The 27802-nt window shown below is 40.5% G+C and overlaps 1 protein-coding gene across 1 annotated transcript; it reads left to right on the forward strand.

Moving 5' to 3' along the window:
- The first annotated feature begins 2513 nt into the window (after positions 1 to 2513).
- On the forward strand, positions 2514 to 27500 carry lbr (lamin B receptor). Its single transcript, XM_034900459.1, has 14 exons — positions 2514 to 2676; positions 5422 to 5596; positions 6162 to 6377; positions 7065 to 7148; positions 9701 to 9878; positions 14672 to 14868; positions 20731 to 20785; positions 21041 to 21235; positions 21328 to 21431; positions 22750 to 22875; positions 23596 to 23764; positions 23950 to 24030; positions 25296 to 25418; positions 27052 to 27500. Exons 1-14 carry the CDS (start codon positions 2666 to 2668, stop codon positions 27210 to 27212), a joined length of 1875 nt encoding a protein of 624 aa, XP_034756350.1. The 5' UTR covers positions 2514 to 2665; the 3' UTR covers positions 27213 to 27500.
- Positions 27501 to 27802: the final 302 nt, after the last annotated feature.

Genomic DNA, 27802 nt, shown 5'->3' on the forward strand with positions numbered 1-27802 from the left:
ATATTAAGGAAACATGCTAAGTTGAAACACTATCTATTCTGACAGCAATGCTAAAGCCATTATTTTCTCCTTTTGAAATTTCAGTTCCATGTCGTAATGTCTGTTTGTGTCTGCAATGTGAATGTGTGTATGGTCTGCAAATGTAAATGTGCTGTATTTATATAGCGCTTTTCTAGTCTTAACGACCACTCAAAGCGTTTTTACATCATACAGGACACACTCACCGTTCACACACATTCATACACTGTGGCCGAGGCTGCCGCACAAGGTGCCACCTGCTCATCAGATAAACACTCACACACAATCACACTCCGACGCGCAGCACCGGGGGCAACTCGGGGTTCAGTGTCTTGCCCAAGGACACTTTGACATGGGACTGCAGGGCAAGGGATCGAACCACCAACCTTCCGATTGGCAGGCAACCGCTCTACCACTGAGCCACAGCCAACCAACCCAACAGTATTTAACAGTAGTGTGACCACCAGAGACGTAACAAACCCCGGGTAAATATTGGAGATGTATTTGAAAGATGGAGACAGCTTAGAGCCCAAAAGGAAGCAGAGTTCGCTAATTTTCTCCTGAACTTGGCTGTTTACAACGAGCAGCGTGTTCAGCTGCCTGTAGCCGACAGCGGTGAGTTATTTGAAGCATGAGAGGGGGGGTTGTAAGTTAGCAGTGTGTTTAGCAATTTTTGCAGTAATTCTAAGCTAATAAAAGTGTGTATATGGGTTGAGGGGAAAAGGACCACGAGGTTGTGGGGGTTTTAGTGGTTCCTACTGTACTGTCTATGCCAAAATGGTCTGTCAGTCGGCTACAGAGCTCCTCATGAGCATGGGCTTTTAGGACTTTCAATATAGCCAGCATCTAACGTTAGCTACTCCGCTGTGCTGTAGAGTAATGTCTGGATATGTGAGACAAGCGTCTAGCAACACTTTTGTTGATCCTGCGGCCTCACCCTGGCAACCATATATTGTATATAATATACAGTCTATGCTGGCAACCAATGTGAACTTTAAATCTGGGGAGGAGGGGGCGGGGTAGACAAATCTTTAAAGTTTAAGATTAAAGACACTTGATGCCCTTTATTGGTGGTAAAAAGGTTTCCGGGCATATTCCCTTGCAGCAACACTTCCTGTGGGCGGGGCATAGAGAGGTCTGCCAGTGCATCTGCAGTTCATTTGAGGTTTTGTTTGACTTGCTTCCAGAGAGGGGCTGTGCTGTGCAACTGCAGAGAGGAAGACAAGGAAGCTGTCACAACGATTATGCTATTATTGGATTGGACCGTTTGAATTTTCAAAATCTGTTTTTCTTCCTCCTATGTGTTTCTGACTTACTTCTCACTTTCCCACAGAGATGCTACATTATAATCGGCTACATAATTAGTGCATAATTAGTGTTAAATGAATCCCTGATAAGTTTATTTGCAATATTTCCTCTTGATAGCAAACCAGAAATATGAGGACAGATAGCCTAGGTGTTTACTATGCAACATAATTTTGCAAATATGATGTGTATTGTTAGAATGAATGTAGCGGGATAAAGCATCACACGTGAACACAGTGTGTCTATACGTATTGAATCTGATTGACATTAGCATGGCAACAAGTCTTCAGGAGTAGACAGGGGCAGAAACATCTTAGTATCACTTTTTATTACCCATAAAGATGCTTAAAAGGTAAGAATTTCACCAGGATTCTCGTTCTAGTCAAAGGCTGCATTATTAAATAATACAGGCCTAAATGAATCTGTTATCTCACATTAATACTAAATGTAATGTTAGTAATTTAGTAACTGTAACCTTAAGTGGATTTTTATATAAAGTACTTTTCAATGTTCATTTTCACAATATTCATTCGGGTGTTAGTGTTGGATGTGATGGAGAATTTATAATGGTTTTTGCAACGTTTTTTGTGTAAGCACATAAGTATACAGCCACAAGTGTATGCAATACAAACAGGTCAAGTATGCCAAGGGAGATACAAAAAATAAAACAATAATAAAAAGGAAGAAAACGACTCAATTTATATAAAGTATTTGAAAAGGACAAATAATTATAACTTCTTATTACTGCAACAGATTAGAAATATAGTGTTTAATGTATATAGACATTGTAATGACATTATGTGTTTTATTTTAGAATTTGGACTTATGGATGTAAAAGTTGGACAAAAATCTGGTTGATTAAATAATATTTAGAGGTGAGTATTGTGTCACAGTTAATGAAACCAAAAATGACATTTTCCCAGCAAAAGAAGAATTCAGGGTAAATAAGAACAGCTAAGTATCTAGACAGTTTACTCCAAAGTAATTTAGTACAAGGGCATAACCAAAATAAATGCACAAGAGTTTAACTTCTACCATTTTGTGACTCTCCCGGACGGTAATATGACACCAGTAAACAAAATAATCGTGACCCTAAAAGACCAATCCCAAAGCAGTTGAAAATCCACCAATAACCAATCAAATTGGAGAGCAGTTTGAAATGAACGCTGAGCAAGCCAATCAGCAGCCTTCGCGCCTTCCTAGTCACTGGTGGGTTTTGCCCAGTAAGGGAGGGAGAACAAGCGCTACGTCAAACGTCAGCATCGTCGGTTTTTATTAAAATATAAAGTTTAATGTATTAATTCCTCTATTTATTTGGGAATATCTCATCAGTTTCACTCGCATGGTAATAAGGTAAGTGCGCCCGTTCTACGCATATGCTTGTAAATGAAACAGTAAGTCGCTTTACATTTGTCTTTGTTGGGAACATAACGTTATAACGGAGACTGGGCTCCGACTAGTCCCTGAAATCTTAACTTGTTTCCACTGGTCCAGGTAAAGGTACCGGGGCAGCTGTTGGCTATATTCTCCTGACTAGTTTTAATAAAGATACTGGAGATTTGTTGGGTTAATGTTAGAAATGTTTGACAGCAGCATTGTGACGTCAACGTTATGTATGGACACTTTGCACACACACGCGCGCTCGCGCAACTAGTGATTAGACGGCACCTGATTCTGTAACGTTAGCACAATGTTTTACAGTATTTGCGCTCAGCGGCTCGATCCGTTGACCTGTGTTGTGTTTGAATGCACGGCTAGTTCCCTCCTTACTGTCTGTCTAACCAAGTTACCATTAAAGAGACCGCTCCGCGAATACGATTTAATACTATTCAAGACGACAAATCGTCAGCCAGTAAAATATATTTATTGTATGTAGAAAGAGTGTAACTGAGATAGAGTCAAAACATTTAACAACATTGTTCCAAATAATTCGTAATCTAATTACATCTGATGGTGTTACGTTTTATCTAAAGTCTCCTGACAATACAGTAATATAATAAGTAATTACACGTGTGATGGCAGGTAATCAACACTTAGGGATCTATTGCCGTGTAATTAAAGGAAAGCGATCAGATATCTCCAGCTGCTATGGGAGCTAAATAAGTGTGTGTGTGTGTGTGCGTGTGTGCGTGTGTGTGTGAGTGAGAGAGTATTGTATTTAAAACTCCTAGTCCAGGCCTTATTCTTTCATCAGCCTGAGGTCTGATGGTGGGAAACGGACTTCCCATATGGAACAAGCCGGGAGAGCCAGGACTTACTTTGGGTGTGTCATATCCACGTGCTTTTCACTTACCTGTTGTGGACTTTTGTGTTTTACAATCTTAGATCAAATGGATTAGGGGTTGACTGCATATGTGTGACTTTCCCAGTGAGCCAACTTCTCAGTTTTAGGAGATTTAATTGGTAGTCAATGATGAGCTCTTATTGTCAGTTTTAACTCAAAGGGTTTATTTGATATGTGTATTAATTTCTCCTGGTAAATGATATTCTCCTGGGTAATTTAGGGTAAAAATTCAACCTGTACATCCCAAAGTATAGCTGGCTGTGTTAACCACTGGCTTTTTAATAGCGGGGCTGCTGACTGAAGGCTGGCCCTATGTTCATGGCAATACTATGAGGCAAAAATTTAAAGACATACATTTGCTTTGGTGAAACCAATGAATGTGTTTTAAGTCAGTCTTTTTTCTCTCAGTAACTTCCTTTTGTTGTTAAGGTGCTTCTAATCAAGCATTCCTTCATATTGCTGTAAGTCCTTTATGTTCGTATGCTGGAAGTGGCAAGCCGACATGGAAAAGTGATTAAGAGACACAGAAACATGCCCATGCTTCTATTTATCTCTATGAAGGTTTTTTGAAAGAGCCGTGTGCGACTCAAGTGTATGTCTATGCATGGTTTGCCTTTTACATTTCCTTTATTTCAACTTGCAATTATTCAGGGGTTGGTTTCTGCAGCATGGCAAAAAAGTCCACAGAACTCGGTGGGCGTGCAGTGGTATATCACTACTTTTAGGCTGCCAATTTGGCAAAGCTACAAGCACAGTTTAGTTTCCTGTCATCATGTGTACAGTGTCTGTGAGACAGACCGCTCTGGGTGAGTCCAGCGGGGACATACCTGTCAGCAGTTCTGCAGTAGTACACGGAGCCTCCTGTTCACCCACTAATGCTGCTGACCTGGTCAGCCTCTTTGTGTCAGGGGTTTGTGCACTCTACAGTCACATTGGGCCTTTCTAAAGTGGTAGTTTATGGACGTGGCCCAGACTCTCAAAATGCTGCCATGGTCTTGCAACAGGTGTGTAAACTCAGACAGCATTTCAAACAGAAGAGATGGAAATGGTCTATGCACACTCTTAATGAAGGTTGACATATTGTGATACTTTATTGACCTCTGTGTTAAATTGACTGTAACCCTCCAGGGATATTATCAAATTATCTGAACAATGCTGAAGCAGGTATAGCCAAATAATCCATATCACAGACGGCTAGGCTACATGTAGCAGGGCAGTTGGCTGAATTCAACGCGTGTTTTTGAGTAAAAGGTTGACCTCACCTTGCTGCACCAATCAGCAAACAGTGTTAAATCAAAAACATGTTTCTGTGTAGTCCAGTGATTCCCCTCAGGTCTGAGTGTCTTTCATGGTTTCCTAGGTGACAAACATTTCTCAATAACCATTGGGAAAAGTAAGTTTGTTTCATTAATTACAGCAGCAGCTGTCAGTATTTCATATTGCAAGGCAGTTTGGAATAATATTGTATCAGGAGCAGAATTAGCTGTAGAATCAGTGTATTTAAATGCAATGGACAGACAGAAACAATGAGCCCATTGAAAATTTGAGAGGGTTCTATAGTTATCATTAAGCTCATGCTTTGCTTCAGCAGACTTTAAGGGAACAGAAAGGGTCAATCATCCTTCACTGTACGCACCAATGGCAAATTAGCTTTTCTAAGGGTGTTTTTCCATTACATTAACTGCTTGACTCGACTCGGGCCGCAGTGCCCCATCCTCCTGTCTGTCTGCTCACATGTCTCGGCCCGCTTTCACTTTGTTTTTGTTACCTCCCCTTCACTCTATCTTCTGCTCCACTCTTTGCTTTCTTCTCAGGTCAGTGACGATGCCTTCTGTCAAGTATCAGGGAGGGGACATGGTGATGGGCCGCTGGCCTGGCAGCAGCCTGTATTATGAGGTCAAAGTGCTGCGCTTTGATGCCAACAGTCAGCTTTACACCGTCATCTACAAGGATGGTACTGAGCTGGAGCTCAAGGAGCAGGACATCAAGGTAGCCCCAAACACAGCTCACACTTTAATGTAACTTTGTTTTGTGTGAAATCGTGGTGTAATAATCTTTTTTTAATTTATTCTATGTGGTTACGTTATAATTCTAGGTTGTTGGCAAGGCAGTGCACCAATGGAAATGTTGTCCCGCATTTTTTTATTTATTTTTTAGCAGACATTCTCTCAATGCTATTTGGTCTATGAGGAAATTTCTGTTTTGGGTGATAATTCTTTTTTTCCTACCATTTAATGAAGATAGTTTTCTTTGCGATGCATATGGCAGTGAGAAGCATGTATGATGTGTCAGCCTCTATATTAATGTCACTTATGGCCCCCTGTATGCAGAGAGATGGGGAAGCTGGGATGGGGTATTTTAGCCATGTTGATAGGTCCTCACATATTCTCTGCCAGAACTTCTGGACAGGCGCATATTGCCACATAGCATGTATATAACTATCAGATATGTCACCTGAGCAGTCAAGACAGATGTTGAACAAATTAAAACCCATTCTGAACATTCTTTGTCAAACCCATTTGTTAATGACTGCAATCTCCTCTTTTTCCCTCAGAGTGCTGCTGGTTTCCAGCTCCGTCCACGCTCCCGCTCTCGTTCGCGATCACCGGGCCGCCGTCGCAGCCGCTCCCGCTCCCCAGCAAGGACCACGCGGCGCTCGTCCTCCCGCACAGCGGCTGCTGTTGCTGCTGCAGCCATCACAGAGAATGTACCGGCATCCCGCAGGGATACTAAGCTGAAGGATGCGCAGGAAGTCAGTCTCAGCCCCCTAGTGAGTGCCTAAGCTGCTTTCTCATCTGTTGCCAATCACTGTTCCCCTGCGATACATGACTGTTTGAACGGCTGTAATTTTACCCATAGACTGCCCTGTTGCCTTGTCAAACTTGGCATGCAAAGTTTAACACCAAATTAAATTCATGTAATCTAGTGATGACATGATAGACTGTGTGGAATTTGAAATGAAAAATATACTATCAGCAAAGTCATTAATCAAACACTAAGTAAAGCGGAGTTACATTCTGTTGCTAATAACAGCCTTCTCTCCAGAGCTGCCAACTTATTTCTAGAAAGTGCCTTGAACGTGGAGGAAGTAACTTCCTGCACAGCTTTTAGGACGACGTGGTAAAAGTTGGTATTAATTTTATTTTTTATAGTTGCCCAGCCCACATTGGCCTCCATGCAATACTAAATTATAATACACCTCCATGCATGTCAAACAGTGTCAAAGCAAATAAACACATCCTACTCCTTAGACATTGCAACTGTAAAACATTACTTGGGCACGATGTCCTAAATCATCAGTACCTCGTCATAGAGTGGAATGTATCACTTTCTGTCTGCCATGCTGGATGTTGACCCTAACCCTTCACATTCCCTCTCCCTTGTCCTCACGTTGCTTTTTTTGCCCTCTTTGTCTCTCTTCATCTCCATCATTGTCCCTCCATTGTGTGATGGGTAGGAACAGACAAAGGCAGCTGAGAACAACAGCAACAATAAGCACGAGCAAAAAGAGGAAAATAACACTGCTATCAAAGTAAATGAGGTGAGTTTACTTTTGTAACTGAAACTGTCTTTTCTTCTCAGTACACACAAGAACATTAACACCGATGAAGACAAAACAAAGTCATGAATTATACGTCACATGGCTTCCAACATGTGGCTTTACTTTACCAGAGCTTCACTGGCTCCTATGGTAGACATCTTGGAATCTTAAAGGAGTTGTTTCAGTCCAATCTGCTAGCTTAGTTGTCTCGCTTGTTCAGCTAGCCTCTTAAGTCCTGTTAAATGACCTAGTCTTTAACGCTAGATAGTTATACACTCTGTAAGACGATTTCTGACGAAACCCAGCAGCTCAGTCATAGCTTTGTGAAAGTGTTTTTAGTTGACTGAGAAAGTAAAGGCTTACTTCATGAACACATTGAAATGTACAAAAGAAGCTACCCAATGAGCTGTACATTTAAAATGGATCTTAGGGATATTATACTCATAGATTTGTTTACTAACCTTTTGGTTTAGGGTTTTATTTAAAAGTAAATCTAATTCAATAGAAAATCCTTTATGCGATATAAATTGGAATAAGAATAAAAAAGATCATTTTTAATAAGATGACATAAATAGCTCTATTTGGAAATAATATAAATAATTCTTGAATAGAGATGATTTTGTAGGGGGTGCAGCTACGTAGAAGATTCAAAATGAAAAATTAACTTTTCTTATATCAACCATTGTTGAATGAACTTTATTAATACCTAATATACTTAATAAAAACACCAAAGCAAGTAAGCGCTGTGAGTACTCTTCTTAAGTGGTTTTGGAAAGGAGATAGTTAAATAAACTGGTTGACTGACATGACAATATTGTATTCATAAAATACTATCAATCCAGGCTCAAGTCAATGCTATTAATAATGCATGCATGTAAATTACAGGTTGTGGTTGACTAACGGGGCCTGCTAGAACACTTAAATCATTTTAAACTAGGTTATATCAGACATCGGCTGCTATTGTAGATTAGTGTTACGTTTGCAGCTTTGTGGCTCCGAACTTTAATGTTAGTTGGGACAGACCCCTTGTTTCTAAAGGCTAACTATATTAGCTTTAGCCTGAATTGTAACAGCTTTCTGACAACTCTCGGTGGAAAATGGCCGGGAGAAGTCGTGGTAACTTTGCATTAATCAGGTGATTTAATTTCATCTTTGCAGCGAACATGAAACACTGACTGCTGTGGATTCACTACCCATGGAAAAACATGTTCATCACTGTGTCTTATTGTACTTTTCAACATACGGGCGAGCCTCTCTTCTCACGTGGTCGTCTGTCTTAAAGGGGAAGGGTCAGCTGCCAACAAAAATGTAAAAGGAATACAATGAAAGTTTACTTTTCTATCAAGCAGCAAAAAAGAAAAGCGTTAACATGGCACGTCCTGCAATCTGAATGCTAACATTGCGATGTTGACGATGAAACAAAATATCGGACATCCACCTTAAATGAAGTAGGGCTGGGCAATATAGAGAAAATCAAATATCACGATATTCTCGACCAAATACCTCAATGTTGATATTGCAGCGATATTGTATGGTTGACTATTGGTGCTTTAACAAAACAATATTTACACAATGAGATTTTTGATAATTAATCACCAGTAATAATTTAATGACTTAATGGAGTAAAGGTAAATAATAGAAGAGTTAGTAAGTTTAGAAAATGACATCACTTTACTGTAATGCAGCCTGTAAAACTGGGTAAAGCCATCACTTGCCATATTACAATATATCCAAAATCTAAGACGATATTTAACCTGATATCCCGATATCGATATAACATCAATATATTGCCCAGCCCTAATATGAAGACATATTTTGTCTCATGGCACATAATAAAAAAAAAAAACAATCAAATACTTACCTCCATTAACGGTTATGGGTGGGGGAGAAAAAAATCAATACAGCAAAATACTGCAATATTTTCAGTGGCAATACTGTATCAATACACAGGCGCCACGTATGGATCATTTATAATAAACGTGTTGTTCAGTTTGTCTGGTTAACGATCCCATTTTCCAGCAATAACATTGAAGTGATATGACCAAACCGAGAAATGTATCTTTTTAGATAAAACAGATGTTGACAAAGATTCCTTTTGGGGAGATCATTTGAAATTGAGATAAATTAGACGTTTGAAAAAAGGTTAAAAATTGCAATTATATCGTATTGCGGCGAAAGTATCGTGAAGATATCGTATTGGGAGGCGCCGGTAATTCTCACCCCAATTAACAAAGACGTATAGAATAAATTCTCTCCATATTATCAGAGTATTCAACTGCACAGTTTACTGGCAGCACTGAGTTTAATCTTTTTTTGTCCATTCAACTAACATACTATGTAGTGATAAAAAACATACACCATCAACATAGCAGAATCCATTTAGGAAAGAAGATTTTTTTGTCAGAAATGTAGCAGTGACCGGATTCTTTTTTTTTTCTTTTTTTTTTTCACGATCCTCTTCCACTTGTCACTAAGACTTTATGGTGCGCAAGAACACTATTAAAATAGCTAATTTGGTTTGTATGTTTTAATGACTAAAAATCTTCCTTCAGAACACTGATGCTACAGTAGAGGCAGAACCTGAGAAGAACCAAGGTCGTTACAATCTGCGTCGCAGGAAGGACGAAGCCAAGCCAGTTGAGGCCAAAGCACAGGAAGAGATGGAGGCCAAGCCGACTGCAGCTCCTGCTGCCTCTCCCCCTCCCCCTCTGGACTTTGGAGGGAAGCTAGGCAAGTTACAGGATGGTGTCAACAGGCAGCAACTAGCCGGGGCACCATCTATAAAGCAGTTATTGAAAACCACCGCTGCTGTTAAGGGCACAAAACTGTGTTTAGTCATTTTCCTTTTCCGATGTTTTAGGCTGTGTTAGTGTTGCCTCTCTGACTCAGTGGAAACAACTGAATCCTTTTACAGCACAGTTGCATTGCACCTTTGTGGTAACTCAGTGTACTGTATACTAGAGATGCATGCACATTTTTAGCCTCCAATACCGATTGTTAATTATCAATAAGCAATATCTGTGGATTTACCCGATGCCGATCATGTTTGTGTTTTGTTTAGTTTAGTTATAGCAGCTGATGTGGCTGTGTTATTAGTTTTGGCCAGTTTGCTTGTTTGTAGTGTATTCGGATCTCCACCAGGCGTCAGTGTAACCAGCTATATAATGGTATTTCCCTCTTTAGTATGACCTATGAATTAGAATCATAAGTCAATCCTGTTTTTTATACACTTTTCACGCCAAATATTAGAGCACATATGCAAGGTTGATTTTTTTCTTCTGGTTCTTCACGTTTGATTTTAAAAAATGGGTGTTGTTGACTTTTCCTGCTACAACTTACAGTGCCCAAAACTGGTTGGAAGGGGTCTCGCTCTGACGATTAGGAATATAGTTAGTTGTTAAACTAGTTATAGTTATATATATATATACATTATAGTTGCTTGTTACTTGGTACAATCTGGCGTTTGGGTGCCTTTTTTTTCAGCCAATTTTTCTCACTCTGCTGGGTGATAACTTTCCAAATATTTTTTTGTTTGTTTGTATTAGCGTGCGCGTGCCACAGCAACCACGTGCAGCTGCTAGCCAATAAGGTGGGTGGGAAGTGACCGCAGGAGGACGTTACTACACATGAATAGCCAATAAGGCATAGGCAGAGTGTTTAACAATATGTGAGCAGTAGTTTATCATTGGCTAGAAGAAATGAATGCTGAGCACCTGATTACACATTTTTAGTAAACATCCACCAATAATGATCGACAGTCGATTAATCGGGGTATCCCTACTCTATATTCATTTAGTTTGTTGTGGTTAATATCTTGTTAATAACTGGGAGAACTAGTTGGTTTATGGCCTACAGAGATCCTGGCAGTGCAGAGGAAGACAGAATGTAGCATAAACTAGCAGTAGGCAAATTATGGATGTTATATCGTCATCAATATATAGTCTAGTAGCCAACTAGGTGAACCCGGAAATGTTGAGTACACCAAAGTTTTATTGCAGAAATGTGAAGTATGGGTCCCAAGTATACAGAAACTGACGGATGCTAATTTGCATATGTTGAGCAATTTGCATAATTAGCATTATGCATTGTATGGCCAATTTCTACAATATGTGACTGGTTTTAGAGGTTTTAGAGGATGCTGAATTCTTTTCTGGCATTTTCAGATTTCAAAGAGCTAATCTTAGTACATAATGCGGTTTATTTAGGTAAGTTCCGATTACTTTAATGCATAATTATAGGTTATTTTTATGTTAAACACAATCTTACATGTCAGAATCATGAGTGCTTTTAAGCTGAATCTCCTTCTGACACTTTTGAATATCCAATGCTTTTGGATAAATGATGAATCTTTGTTTGGCTGAATGTTGTGCATTTCTGGAGGAAAAAGCAATGCAGGTATTTGAAATAACTTCTTCTGATCTTGCAACTGTACGATACATATTAATGGGGTAGCTATTTAGGACACCCAATGAGTTGACATCACCTAAGCCCATCACCATGTGTGTATCAACGAACTATGTACAAATATACACTTTATATATGCCATACAAGACAGGCCCTGTAAGTCGCTAGGGCAACATCCAAATGGCTGCCCATGTTGGTCCGCACGTCGCAAGATCCAGAGTTAAAACTCCGCCAAATGCAAGAATTAAAACTGAGTATGGGCCAACCGAGTCAGCCCCCATTACGCAAGGCTAACCAAGACGGCCTCATCTCCGCACTACACAAAGTACACACTGGCTACCACCTTCAGGCAAACTGCTATGACTCACAGTTAATTAACAAAAGGCAGCCTCATCATCTTTACTATCCTCTTCTGTTCTGTCATCTTCTCCAGACCCTTCATCACTCTCTTTGTGTTCTTGGTGTTGTATAAGTATGCAGCATACACCATCATTGCCTTTGCAGAAACAATAACTGGTAGGCCTACAGGCCAGACCTACAGCTGTACAGCTGCACTTTGCTGATGTGCAATGTTTCAACCCGGCTTTGCAACCACAGCTGACAACAAGTAACAAAGCAGGAGGAGCAACTGGACTTGAATCCTGGGTGGGCATAATCAGTTCCTCTCCTTTCTTTATGCCCATATTCTTGTCCCATCCAAAATAAGGTGATATCCACAGTTGGTGGATCAGGCTGGTCTGCTGCTTTCCAAAGCAGTGCCTGTGGGGGACACGTCTTCCATGAAGGCAAGCTAGTGACTTCACTGCTGGGGGCCTTTTGTGCTTTTTGGTAAATTCCATACCTGGTTGCATTCAAGGTTACAAAGTTCCTCTGATTGTACAGAGCCAGAAAGAAAGCCCTTGTTGCTTTTGTGATCTGTAACTTTGGGGCTTCTGCCTCTCCAATGCAGTGGAGAAGCTTACCAGGAACGACTCTTATGGCCTTGTGTGCAGACACCTTCACCTTCCCAACAGGCTATGAGGTGGAGTCACATCCCAAAAGAGCATGCATGGCCAGAATGCAACCACATTGGTCACCCAGATTCTCTGCAATTGCATTTATGCTGAGAACTGTGCCATTTCATTTTTCCATCTGTAGGTTAGTTATGATACCAGCGTTCCAACACCAATAAACCATAAAGCACAAAGACATCTGTGTCATCAGTGAGAATGTGAACAGTTGAAGCCCCATGTCTAAGAACATGTAAGTTTTAAGTGATATAACCGCCTCATCATGAGTTGCAATGCTGTCAGCTTTACTAACCATCATCAGAATCAGAATCAGCTTTATTCGCCAGGTATGACAGACATACGAGGAAATTGACTTAGGTTGGAGCAAACCTCCGGGCGGCAGCTATGGAACAGCGCCACCACACATGATATTACTTCCTACATTGAAAGTACACACGAGTTCGCTCAGCCTTTGTTTGTTGTGCTTGTTTTTCAAGACTTTGTCTCAACTAGGTAGAGGTGTAGTCAATGAGAGCTTGTACTCTGTGGAGCTCTGTCCTGCTCCTCTATTTCTCTCATGGTCCTTTGCAGACACCTGAATATCTGTCAAAGATGACAAATGTTTGGGTGTCGTAACAATTAAGCAGACGTCCCATGCTGGCTGCAAGATGTGTGACTGTCCCAGATGATGGCCAAACCACGATAAATGAGCTGGTGAACTGATTTTCTTTAACTATCTACGGGAACAGATGCATGCAGTATCGTAAAGGTCATAAATCCGCGTTCATCATGATATCATCTGCGCATGCGTGAACATCTTGCACATGGGCAGGACAGATTGTGTACCGCAAGCTCTAATGCAGAGCACACAACTTAATGTTGTACCAAAAATGATCTACTTTAAAACTAGACTATGCTCCCTTGCTTTACAACATACTTATTACAACTACAACAGCTAGCTGCCACATTTTATTTGCACGAAAACATGACCGGACCTAAAAAAAATGTCAACAAATTTAGGTTATCAACATTCCCATCAAAGAGCAAGAGTTGAAATGTAAGATTATGGTGTTTACCATGAAATTAACCTAAACGTTTTTCCCAAGTTAATAAAAAATGTGTCTAAATTAATCCAAATTTATTATAGCATTACCATTTTGAAGTCTTAAAGTGACAGAATTGAATTCAGCATCCTCTAAAACCTCTTAAACCACTCCAATGTTGTAGAAACTGATTGCACAGTGCAACATCTATTGTCGATCTGGCCGATTCTGCTAATTATGGTAATTTTGCTATTGAACAAAGATTCATCATTTATCCAAAAGCATTGGATTTTCAAAAGTGTCAGGAGGGGATTCAGCTTAACTTAACCCTGAAAACAATGCATCAGCATTCACAAAAGCACTCATGATTCTGAAATGTAAGATTGTGTTTACCATAAAAAATAACCTATAATCATGCCTGAAAGGAAATGGAACTTACCTAAATAAATAACAATAAGTACAAAAATTAGCCTTTGGAAATCTGAAAATGCCAGAAATGAATTCAGCATCCTCTAAAACCTCTAAAACCACTCATATATTGTAGAAATTGGCCATACAGTGCAAAATATGTGGTCAAACTGGACGATTAAGCTAATAATGCTAATTATGCATTATGAGGCTAGGTATCGTCTTAAATTTTGGATGTCCTAATATGTTTTAAAGGCTACATTACAGTAAAGTGATGTCATGTGACAGTTTTATTGTTGGTCTTTACCTACTTAGTCATTGTATAAACATTACTGGTGATTATTTATCAAAACTTTCATTTTTGGTAAGTATTTGTGAAAGCACCAATATTCAACCTTAAAAGTTTGATACAATATTGAAATTTATGTATTTGATCAAAAATATTGTAATTTTTTTTTTCTTCATATCACCCAGATACAACTGGTAAGGTTTTCACACAACAGTGGGTATTCTGTGCTCTCAGAGAAGGATTCTCTGCATTAGCTTGTATGTCGGGGAGCATAATAGTGGTCTGTGTGAAAGCAGTCACTTCATTTATCTGCGCCAGTGTCTCCATGTTGCTGTTGTTTAGCTAAACAGGCAATAGTGTTGTGGTAAAGAAAGCGTTTCCTTCCTCCAGGAGCATACTTCTGGCTGCTCTTTCTGCCTGCCTGGGTTCTCTTCCTGATACTCCAAGTCAACCTGGAGGACCCCAGTCTGGCCAACTTCCCACCTCCTCTGCCCCCTCTCCAAGCCTTCTGGGATGCCCAGGCCCTTGGATTTGTCATCCTCTGGCTCTTATTCCAGGTCCTGCTCTACATCCTGCCGGTTGGAAAGGTGAGTGAGAAGAGCGTGCGTTACACGCAAAAAATGCATGCATGACTTTAATTAAAGTGCTCATATTGTGCTTTTTGGCTTTTTCCCTTTCCTTTATTGTGTTATATATATTGTTTGTGCACGTTATAGGTTTACAAAGTGAAAAGGCCAAAAGTCCCCCCCAAGGGAACTTATCAGAAAACACTGTTCACAAACTGCTTCAAACAGCTCTGTGCAGCCTTTACTTCAGAGACAAACAAGCATCACTTTGTAACACACATTATAATGTTCATACTCTACTTCTGACTGGCTAGTAGTCCTTACCTAGGTACTGTCAGGGCACGCCCAAATACTCTGCTTCTGGCTGGCTAGTAGTCTTAACCTTGGTACTGTCAGGGCACACCCTCAAACTCTGCTTCTGACTGGCGAGTAGGGCTTACCTAGGTACTGTCAGGGCATGCCCTCATACTCTGCTTCCGACTGGCTAGTAGTCCATACCAGGTACTGCACGTGTGCAACTCCCAACAAAGATGTAACAGAAGTGGGATGTCTCACTCTGTAGTTAACCAAACAGAGAGCTAAACACACAGGGTGAAAACAGGATCTGCAGCCATGTGCAGTACAACAAACTTTTTTTAATTAAACCATGTAAACGTATACTGATACAAACTCTAAATACAATTATGAACCTGAAAATAAGCATAATAAATAAATAAGCACTTTAAGAGAAATTACACAAAAGCATAATTTCAGTCTCTCCTCAGTCATCATCAGTACAGTATTTCACTAAAGTACAGCCAGTGTAATACTCACTGGTACAGTGTTAGCTGTGACAGGAGGCATACATAAATGAAAGAGCAAGCTCTCATTCTTTCCCCCCTTCTCTTGTGTTTGATGTGTTTTCGGTCCATGTTGTACTTTCTTCTAATGTACCGGTAGTCAAAAAGTGGATATACAGTATGTCTTTCATCTTTTGGTAAAAAGGGGAAAGATGTAAAAATGCATGCATGAGTTTATTAAGAGCAATTACACACAAACATCTGTTTCAGCCTCTCCTCAGTTATCAGTACAGTATTTCCCCAGTACAACGAGTTAGTAAGGTGCAGTTTGTCTTTCGTCTTCTGGTAAAATGGGGAAAAATGTCTCTCCTAACAGATGTTTGCAATGAAATAGTGACTTGTTGTCTGAAGTGAATGAAAACCAAAACTACTGGGGAAGCAAACATGTCTGTGGCTTTTTTTCCTATCTACAAATGTGTTGGGAATTAGTAAGATTACAGATTCATCGCTCTTTGTAATTTAGTATAAGAATGGCTACCCAAAGGCTGTTTAACCCCAGGATGGCGGGTAGTGAAGCTAGGGGGTTAGCCGTTTGCTTATGTGTGTGTTAGGTTAGCATCATAGACTGTTAATATTAATGGACAGAGCATGTGTGACGTCACCCAGTGGTTTGTGGAGATCTGCTGTGAGTCGAGTTTGCCATAATGGGCGCTGCCATCCTGGTTGCTGATGTGATGATTTTATGATGAGAAAACAGCCCTTACATTCTCCGTTACACCCTTTCACTGGCAATCACAGCCGTCATAGCCACTCCCTGAAACACCCCCTGCTTTATTGCCAATTTTAAAATCAACAAGACCATAATTTAAAAAAAAAAGAGCATTATTCTGTATTGGAAAAGACTTAAATCTAGCGATAAACTAAACTCATTTGGAAAATGTGTACTGAGGTATAAATCAAGTGAGAAGTGGATCACTTTCTCAGAGACATCTACAGAAACCTCCTTTTGCAATTGCACTTGTTTCCCCCTGCTGGAATACAATGCAGGTTTAAAGTACCCATATAATGAAAAAAATAATCACTTTTTTCTGGGATTTGGCGTGTTATTTTGTGTCTCTGGTGCTTCCACACACATACAACTTGGAAAAAAAAACTCCCTCTGCTGTTTTGAGTGAGATACAGGTTTCTGAATGTGTCCTGCGTTCAGTCTCGGTTTGACTGCTCGTTCTAAATGGCAAAATACTGCTACAATACACACTAGTTCACCATAATCTCCAAAAGAACTACTTCCATGTCCATGTTCTGCAGGTAGAAGTGCCCCTCGTTTAGAAGAAGTCTACCAGCTAATCCTGCCTTGGAATGACTAAAGTTGTAGAAGCAGTTATCTAGCTGATGTGATTATACTTATCTACTACGCATGTGCAACTTCCAACAAAGATAGTACACAAGTGAGATGTCTCACTCTGTTGCTAAAACAAGAGAGATGTCTCACTCTGTAGCTAAAACGGAGTCCTAAACAGACAGGGTAAAAACAGGATCTGCAGCAATGTGCAGTACAACAAAAATATGGTGTTTTTGAAAATGAAAGCTTGTAAACCTACTCTGGTGCAACCTCAAAATACAATTATGAGCATAATATGGGCAACCTATAGCATTTCCGCATTTGCAACACTTAGCCAAACCCGATGCGTTGTCCATTAACATTAACAGTCTATGGTTGGCATGTAAGGAAAGAATGCACTCAAAAACAGACTCGGAATCTTGATTTTCAAGGTTTTGAGAATATCAGCCTGTCATTAACTCCGGACTCTGGCCCAACGTGACATTATGGCCGGAGTCTGAGAAGTTTGCTAATGAGGGGATGTTGATCTCTCTCTGACTCTAGTGAGCTAACAGCTGATCTGTTCACTGAGATAATGACCGGCCCCTTTTGTCTACACAGGACGGCGAGGCAACGGTCACATTGTTTTGCGACCCTGTGGTCCGAATGACAAACAGATGGTTTGTTATTAGGTATGACCGAGTACAGCATTATCTGTATCTGTATCTGTTACACCTGAATTATCTGTACTCGGACTGGGCGGGAATTAACCCGGAAGTAGGTTCGGTTGTCTTGAAATGGGCGGGGCTTTAACCAGTATGTTATTTTAAGCATGCATTTATACGGGTGGATCAGAAATTGTTATATTTAATAATAGTTTTCTGATTAGAAAACTATTTACATGACCGCATCAAACTTCAGATCAATGGAGTTGTCATGGTAACAAACAAACTATAATCAGTGAATAAAACACATGCGGTTGCAATTATGAAGTAAAATGTCATGAACAAGAGTTTTCATACTCAATATAACTTTCTTTTTTTAACTTTAAATTTTTTGAAGGATCAGTGTGATTTTTGTTTTTGGTTCTTTTTTATTTGTGAGAGAGGGAGAGAGAGCGTGACGGTTACAAAAAGACGCAACGGGAGTCTCATTTAAACCAAGCAGCATGTCTGAAACCCCACGTTTACCAGTAATCTACTGGTTACTAAGTAAGTACTAAAAATCGAAGTTAAAAACAAACTGAAGCTGAAGAAACCCTAAACGTTAACGGAACAGACCCGTGGACCTGATTGACTGAGAGAGAGAGAGAGAGCGCTGTTCTCCGTGTTCTGTGTGTGTGTGTGTAGGGGGGGGGGGGCTATCACAGAACGTTGCGTGGTCAGCTGAGAGTTTTATTCAATCAGAGTACAGATATTGACTCCTATTACTCGTGTAATACTTGTACTCGACAAAAGTGCTTATCCGTACCGGATACTTGTTTTAGCCGATTACTCGGCTCATCCCTATTTGTTATCTCGCTTAGTACAGTGAGTTCTCCGCGAAGGGAGATAGCATTGTAGCATTACAGTTTTAAACTACATGTTAAACACGCATATCAACATGTAATGTGATCCGGTACATTCACAGAAATACTCGGTGGTAGGGCTGCACAATTAATCAAATTTTAATCACGATCACGATTTTGACTTCCCACGATCAAATTTGCGTGATAGAGCAATTTTTTGTTTTGTTTTTTAAGCGTCATTTCATAGAACGCTGAGTTTTTTTTTTTTGCAAAGCCAATCTACCGCTCCATAAACCACTGTCTGCTCATGAGCCAGTCAAATTAGTTCCCTGCACCCCGTGCAGCTTAGTTTCAAGATGTAGACAGTTACAGAGGACAGAGTAACGGGAGGAAAACTCAACAGATAGCAGTCGGTTATACGTTGGTCTCAAGGTTTACCAGTTTGACAGTAAACGCAACATTTTGTCCCGTCTGTTGTTGTTAGGACAACAGCAGTGACCAGTGCTAGTCAGTGTTAGTAGCATCTGTTAGCTGTTAGCTCCTCTAGAATGCACAGGTGTCAGTGTCCTCTCAAGCGCTGCAATGCTGTTTATATGGATATGGTTTAATTTTGCGTTACATGACCCATTTCGTCTGTAAAGCCGTGCCTGTGTTGGATGTCTCCTCTTACTCTCCGCGCCCAACCACACAGCAGCCGCCGCTGTATATTGTTAAATATGAGGGGCAAACCAGTATTTGTACCAGTGTTTCCGCTGGTAACTCTCTGCTATCGCGGCCGCCATGGCGAAGAACACAGAAGAAGTTATTGATGCAACTAACTTCAGTAGGTAGAGTAATAGCGTGCGAGACAAAGCTTGCTGGACTTGGGCGAGAGATGTGACTCATGGCCTGAATATCATAGTTCATAAAAATGCAGCGCAGTGACGATACAGACATTTCAAACACACAAAGTGTGTATCAGCCGTTCGACCCGTGCTGGACCCGTTCATAATGAGTCAGCCGTCTCTCTGGGCCTATGTGACAATAAAATTTGTTTTGGTTAAAATCAACAAATAGTGAGAATAATCGTGATCACAATATTGATCAAAATAATTGTGATTATCATTTTGGCCATAATCGTGCAGCCCTACTTTAACAGCTGGCGTTGCAGTGAAAGATGAGAAAAATGGGTGACGTGGAGTTTTATTAGGCTCGTTCGAGATGAACTGCGCCTCGCCTGTAAAGTGGACGAGAGCAGGCGGCAGCAGCGGGGGCTGGGACAGAAAGCTGTGGGAAAGTCGGACAGTTTCCAGCCGATTCCAGCCGCCTTCAGGCTGGACAGGAAGTGACATAAACACTGTGGTGCGATCCCGATTTAATAAAATATAATCAGACCCACATATCAGCTTGAACACTGTCTCCAGTTGTTTTAATTATAACAGGGTAGCTGTCAAAGTGCTCTACATGTGATCTGTTGCTGATTTTAATGAACAACACACTGTAGATTATCCGTGATCTGATCAGATTTAGTCTCTCTGACTTCTAAACGTTACAATCAGCCACACAACATTTGTTCTGTACAGAATAATTCTTCAAATCAGACAAATAGCAATTAAAATCCCTCCGATTTAAAAACTACAAAAGTTTATATAAAACGTCATCGTGGTTTAAACCAATCAGGTGTTAAATCAGCTGAAAAGCCGGCGTTTCCCAGCATGCTCTGGGTCCGCCTGGGTCTTGCAGTCGGTGAAAAGCAACTGCGCCGACTGCGTCTCAGAACTGCGGCCGCCTTGCTCTCGTGAGATTACCGTTGCCCACGTGTGCATGACGTCAGAGCAAGTCGGACAGAAATCTAACCGGCATGCAACGGGCGCCGATCGCCGGTGATCGATTCTGCGCAGACCTGGCTCATTTCGAACGAGCCTATTGTTTTGGCCAGCTGGTCACAACCTCCTGGTGTGTTCAGGTTCCTACAGCCAAAAGAAGATTCAGAGTTCTTGAAAGTGTGAACTACACGTCTGTAGTTTTTAGAACTTCGGCCATTTTGAATTTTTTGTTACATGAAGGCGTCATCTTTCGTTTGAGAAGGCTTCAGGCCTGTGTGTGGGACACATGGTCCCTTTGTTTCTGAACATATGTTGGCCAAAAGTGTTTTTGTTTAAGATCAATTTAATCACATTGCTTGGTTTAAACAAATTCCATTAGCATGCATGTGTTTACAGGTCATTTTCATCACGGTCAGTTCAATGTGCTCTTATTCATTTATTAATCCTACCTTCTTGTGATTCTGTCTCTAGCTGAGCGAAGGCATGCCACTGCGGTCTGGGGAGAGGCTGAAGTACAGAACCAATGGTGAGGCAGAGTGAAGGAAATGTGAGCCAGTTGTGTACTTCATGCAAGTCTCCGTTGATTATGTTTTTACTACCATTCACCAATGCAACTAATCTTGAGGTGCTGGCTTATTTGTTGCTTTATTAACAGATCACACTGGGTTAAAATATTCATTAAGGGACAATGATTTTGCTGTCATATTCATACAAAATCTTTTAACCCTCCATGTTCTGTAGTTTCAATCGCATTTATCCAAACCTGTCTGTGTCCCTCCAGGTTTCTTTGCTATGGTGGTGAGTAGTGTAGCGGTAGCAGCAGCTGTGCACCAGGGTGTTGACCTCACCTACATCCACAGCCACTTCCTGCAGTTGGCTACGGCCTCCTTCCTCATCTCTGTCGTGCTCAGCCTCTACCTGTATGTCCGCTCTTGCTCGGCTGCTGCAGAGCAGTTGGCTTTGGAAGGAAGCTCTGGTAAGGTCCATATTACTCGCATATCAAATCACTTTGTGTTGTGCCTCTTGTATTCATTCATTCATTTATTTTCTCTCCCTCTACTTCACCAGGCAATGTGGCTTATGACTTTTTTAAAGGACGTGAGCTCAATCCTCGCATCAAAGACTTTGATCTGAAATTCTTCTGCGAGATGCGCCCTGGTCTGATTGGCTGGGTGAGTTGTCATGGGACACTAAAGCAACCATTTGTTTTATAAATGTATTTAGTGAGCACTATCAGGGTCCCCAGGTGTCCTGAAAAAAACATCCAGTCGTGGAAACACCTGGAACACCGGATTAAAATGACCTGGGGTCTCATTTCTAAAATTGTGCGTAGAATCCTTACTAAAGGTGTATGTAAGTGTGTGTGTGTGTATTAGGCCTGCATGATATTGGGAAATATAACATTGCGATATTTTTTCCCCCAGCAATATTTATTACAATATGAACAAAGAAAAAGTAATTTTAAAAAGATGACATAAATAGCTCTATTTGGAAATAATAAATCATTCTCGACTACTGCGGTGATTTTGTAGGGGAGTGCATTCACATTGATGGAAAAAAATGAAAAAGGATCTTTTCTAATGTGAACCCTTCTTTGTTGAACATTAATGGTTTACAAACACCAAAGCAAGTAGCGCTGTGACTAACGTTACTCTTCTGAAGTGGTTTTGAAGGGAAATTAAGTAGAAATATGCTGGTTGACTAGCATGACACCATTGTTTTCATATAATAATCAATCCAGGATAACGTGAATGACAGTGACTGCATGTTGCTTCCTCTAAATTCCAGGTTGTGGTCAACGAACGGGGCCAGCTTTTTAGTTTGATAAATTGATCTGACCTTCCATGTCACGCGCACTAGCAACAAACTCTGTGTATCCAAGAACAATTAAATCCGTGTAAATGACGTTAGAGCAGACACAGACTTCTGTAGTAAATTAGTGTTACGTTTCCAGCATCACAGCTCTGAACCGTAATGCTAGTTGTGACTGACGGACCCCTTGGATCTTTATGCTAACTATATCAGCTTTAGCCCGGCTGTTAGCAGCTTTCTGCTTGTTTCTTTAGACTAACTATAAGCTTTAGACTGGCTGTTGGCAGCTTTCTGCGGGTGAAATGGCTGGGAGACGTTGTGATTATGTTGCAATAATCAGGATATCTAGTTTGTATTTCTAGCAAACATCAAACACTGACTGCTGTAGCTCATCTTTCTAAATAGGAGAACTTGCACAATCAGTGGCTGACTAAATACTTTTGGCCCCGGTGTATATACATACACATTTATTTTTATATTTATATATAAACTGTTGACATGCTGTTGTCCAGTTTGAACGATGTAAAAAAATGTACCTAGGCTTCACTTCTGAAGTGTTTAATGCAGTGTTAGGACTGCAATCAATTGTTTCGTCAGAACTGTAAATGAAACTTGTCAGGTATGGTCACATGAAACATTGCTAATGATTTTGGATTTCATTTGTCTGTCATTGTGCAGTGTTTGATCAACTTTGCGCTGGCGCTGGCTGAAATGAAGCAGCAGGCTCTGGATGCTCCGTCCTACTCCATGATCCTTGTCAATCTTTTCCAGCTGCTTTATGTGGCCGACGGCCTCTGGAACGAGGTACGCTCAGCACGTTTTCTCCATAATATCATTCACAGGGAATGTGCCGGTTTAACTTTTTTCCTTTCTCAGAATGGGAGATTTGGAGCATCAAAGACTTAATTTCCTGCTCTCTAATACATGTTCAGGCACAATTGTATGGTAAAAATGTCTTAATATATGTTAAGGAAAGTACTAAATGCAGTAAGGGAAGGGTGCTTTTGCATCCGACTATACTTGACAACAAAGTCAAGTTCATCTGATTAGTATGAACATACCTTTTTTTTTTTTTTTTTCAAAGGATCAGTTGAAAAATGAAGGTGTGATTTACATAATGTAATGACTATTACTTATTTGTATAATAATAGCCTATAGGCTTACACTAGATAAACAGACCGCCCCTATGGTTCAGCAGGCATGTGAACTGTGGATTAATAGCAATGTAACTGTCATAGTGTGAACAGAGTAACTGCTGCTGGTACATGAACGGGGCTCCGCAAAGAGTCAGGACTATGCTGCTGAAGCATTCAAAACTTTGGTTTTCATGCAAATTAAAATGTGGCTCGCATCAGGTGTTAAATAACTGTACCAAAGCATAGGGGGAAGTATTTAATGCAGCTACGAGATGATTTTACAGGTTATGAAACTGTCTCAATTTAATACCGATAGACGGCAGCAGGTAAAATCCAGCATTACATAAAAGAGAATGTGGTGTTCCCGAGTGTCTTTCTGTGTCCTCAGGAGGCCATCCTGACCACCATGGACCTGATGCACGATGGCTTTGGCTTCATGTTGGCGTTTGGTGATCTGGTGTGGGTTCCCTTCACCTATACACTGCAGGCCTATTACCTGGTCGGCCATCCCAACCCTCTGAGCCTGCCCGCCCTGGCAGCCCTTGTCACACTCAAACGTAAGGAATTAAGCCACTGAGCATCTCGCTTTGAATACATAACTGCATTTGTCTTTAGTTTTTGTTACATTATCTGTAAGTCATGTATTGTATTGACGTATTGTTTAGTCCCAAAGAGATAAGTCAACTTTCTATTCTCCCAGTTTCGAAAGCTGATGTTTTTTCTGGGTGTTTCTGTCTTTCAGTTGTTGGCTTTTACATCTTCAGGAAGTCCAACTCTGAGAAGAACGCCTTCAGGAGGAACCCGTCAGACCCCAAACTGTCTGGTAGGTTCTCCTGCAGGTTTAAATTATGACTTGATTACCCTGAAAATGACAAAGGCTGGCTGGCTTTTGGAGCTCTTTAGTTCTCTCCACAACAGAGTTACAGTATGTCCCCAGTTGAAAAAAATACATGATTGTTTGTGTAAGAAAGTTAAATTAAAGTTTATTCATCCCATTCTCTGATTGCTTATGATACAGTCCCTCCAGGATTTTGCAATGTTGCGATCGCGCCAATTCACAAGAATTCAAACAATCAATGTGTCTTTAGTGCGACCAACGATTTTGACCAATCACTGCAACTTTTCTACAAGTTTGACCAATAACCGAAGTTTCCCGCAACTTCAACCAATCCCAGCAGTCCCATGTGCCAGACTTTGTATCAGTATGTGACTCTGAGAGCCAATGACCAAGCAGGAGTGAGAACGGGTTGCTGTCATACTTACGTCACCTAATTCATTTCCTTGTTTCTGAAATGAAGACGAGACGCGTGTGACTTGAATATCTCACATTCACCAACAAAATGTACGGCGAAAGACCGTGCAAAACATTTCTGACTTTCCTGCCAACCATTTTAACATCAATGTACGCTGTAACGATTTTTCACTCTGTTGCTGGAAGCGGCTGCTGTTTCAATCCTGTCGGCTCTCTGCAGCAGGCGGGCTGCTCAGTCCCCCCCCGACTGACTGAAAAACACACTCACGCCATGGATGTAGGAAAAATCGGAGATGAGACATACAGGATGAGTTAACTTGAGGACAGCTACGTTCGTTTTTGTAAGTGTAATGAGAAGTTAAAGTCCAATATGTCCTTTTATTAAACTGTATGTGTGTCCCAGGCCAGGATAGGAAATTAACTAACTATGTAAAGATCAACAAGCTACTGACATGTTTGAATTTGATTCATTCAATAAACTTTTTTTTTTGTCTTTAATCCACCAGCCACTTTCATTTGCAGCATCCTCAGCCTTATAGGTAACGTTACTATGAAAACTCAGCCTAGACTAGTTTTATTCTCCTCAAAATAGGTTTCCTTTTTATTTATAAAGAACAATACAAAAAATCAAAGCGCGACTTTCTCTGTATCCTGCAACAAACATACAAAAAACACTTTTATCGCAATTTTTTACAAAAGCTCCCACAACATCAGGCATTGTGGGCCTCAAAAATATCAAAAAAAGGCAGCGAAATCCTGGAGGAACTGATTATATACTAATGGTAATATAATGTCTACATAGCCTGCCTACATATTAACGTGTGTGTTCCCTGCAGATGTGAAGACTATCCCAACAGCCACAGGGAAGAGTCTGCTGGTGTCTGGCTGGTGGGGGTTGGTCCGCCACCCTAACTACCTGGGAGACCTCCTGATGGCTCTGGCCTGGTCTCTACCCTGCGGTCAGTCTCAAACTAAAAAAGCATTTCAGGATTTTCCTTTTATGGCTGTCCCAACATAGAATTCCCGGAGTCAAATCTGTTTGACATTTTTGTTAAATCATGTTTTTTTCATCTCATTAGCTTGCATGTTTTCCACACAGACAAAATAACTGAAACACGCTTGGTGTTATGAGTTCCCAGGTGTATTTTTTAAGTTTTTATCTGTAGGGTTTATGTAAAAAAATAGCTAAAACATAAGGGATGTGAAAAAAATTTAATCACATTCGCACCTCCAATTCATAATTGATTAAAAAAAAAAAATTCCGTTTTGTAATGGCATGTAATTTACATGGGGAAAATTAACTACATTTACTTACTGTGAATTGTTTTTGAATCAAATCTTGACCCTAAAAATGAATTATTGGCTGTGATGTGACAGGAGGGCATCACGTGACCAACACAGAAATTGTAATTCCAACTAGGGCTGCACAATTAATTGAATTTTATCACAATCACGATTTTGACTTCCCACGATCAAATTTGCGTGATCGAGTTTTTTTTATTTTTATGTATTTGTTTATTTATTTTTAAAGCATCATTTCATAGAACGCTGAGTTTTTTGCAAAGCGCATCTACCGCTCCGTAAAGCACTGTCTGCTCATGAGCCAGTCAGTTGTTCCCTGCACCGCCCAGCTTAGTTTCTAGATAGACACAATCACACTGGACAGAGTAACATAAGGAAAATTCAACAGATGCAGTCGGTTATACCTCGGTCTCAAGGTTTACCAGTAAACGCAACATTTTGTCCCATCTGTGTTATTTTTCTGACAACAGCAGTGACCAGTGGTATTTGGTGCTAGTTAGCATCTTTTAGCTGTTAGCTTCTCTAGGACGCAGCGGTGCTAATGTCCTCGCATCCGCTGCAAAGTTGTTATATGGATATGGTTTAATTATCCGTTACATGACCCATTTGTTCTGTAAAGCCGTGCCTGTGTTTGGATCTCTACTCTCCTCTCTCTCCGCTTACTCTCTGTGCAGCCCTGCCACACAGCGCCGGTCCACACTTCTGACATTTGTCTACAGTTTTAATTGTTATTAACACAGCTGTATTTTGTTAAGTATGAGGGGCAAACCTGTATTTGTACTAGTGTTTCCGCTGGTAACTGCTATTGCGGCCGCCACGGCGAAGAAGTTATTGAATGCAACTAACTTCAGTTCGAAGAGTATAGCGAGACGGAGCCCGCTGGACCTGGCCGGGAGATGTGACCCGTGGCCAGAATATCATAGGTCATAAAAATGCAGCGCAGTGACGATACAAACATTTCATACACATGTGTATCCGCCATTCGACCCGTGCGTGTTCATAACGATAACATATGTTTTGGTTGTAATCAACAATTAATCATGAGAATAATCATGATCAAAATATTGATCAAAATAATCATGATTATAATTTTGGCCATAATTGTGCAGCCCTAATTCCAACATTTGACCACTAATAAAAACATATATAATATATACACGCCTCCTATACTACCCAAGAACATGAACGTATGCAACAGGATCACAATGCTATCAACATCCACATAGTTTTTTACCAGCGGATAAATTGAAATGTTTTTGTCTTTGTACCCTGTGACGTCCATCCCTACAGGCTTCAGCCACCTCCTGCCGTGGTACTACATGATCTATTTCATCGTCCTGCTGGTGCACCGAGACTCCCGCGACATGACTCAGTGCAGGAGGAAGTACGGGTCAGCGTGGGACGAGTACTGCCGAACAGTTCGCTACCGGATCATTCCTTGCGTCTACTGAGGAACCTGGTGCTGCTGAGGGCTTTGACCTAAATAATGGCTGTGAAGTCTTACCAAAAACTTAAATATGAATGGATTGACTGACGGATTTGACTTTTTATTAAAAAAGAAAATGTTTTTGTGTTGAATTTTTAAAATCTTGATTCTGGACTGAAGGAGCTACATTACTTGATTTTTTTTTTTATATGGAAGAAAAAAATGTCAATCATTGGTTTTGTGGAGTATTTAAAAATTGCCTTTTTAAGAGAAAATACTCAAAAATATAAACAAAAAGTTTGCCAACTCTGGGGGGAAATAGAAATGCCCCTTGCCAGGAATGTCTTGTTAGGATGTATATTATTGTTTATATGCAATTGTTTTTATACTTCAAGAATATCTCATCATTTGAATTATTTTGGTAAGTTTTGCTCTTTGCTCCCATATTCAAATGTTCCTACGTATCAGCTTGGCTATTATGAATATTTTTTTTAAGAATGCCTTCTTACTTTGGTTAAACTGCTTGTGTAAATTGTGAAGGATGGGATCAAATGTACTACCTGTTTTTAATAATGTCCACAGTGGAACTAGGACTCATGTTCTTTCTCAGGACCC

Source organism: Etheostoma cragini, chromosome 18 (genome assembly GCF_013103735.1).
Source record: "Etheostoma cragini isolate CJK2018 chromosome 18, CSU_Ecrag_1.0, whole genome shotgun sequence".
NCBI classification, from domain to species: domain Eukaryota; kingdom Metazoa; phylum Chordata; class Actinopteri; order Perciformes; family Percidae; genus Etheostoma; species Etheostoma cragini.

Coding starts and splice junctions, on each gene's coding strand:
- lbr (XM_034900459.1), top strand. Junction 14,869..20,730: donor ACATCCTGCCGGTTGGAAAG/GTGAGTGAGAAG, acceptor TTCTGTCTCTAG/CTGAGCGAAGGCATGCCACT. Junction 20,786..21,040: donor GCTGAAGTACAGAACCAATG/GTGAGGCAGAGT, acceptor GTGTCCCTCCAG/GTTTCTTTGCTATGGTGGTG.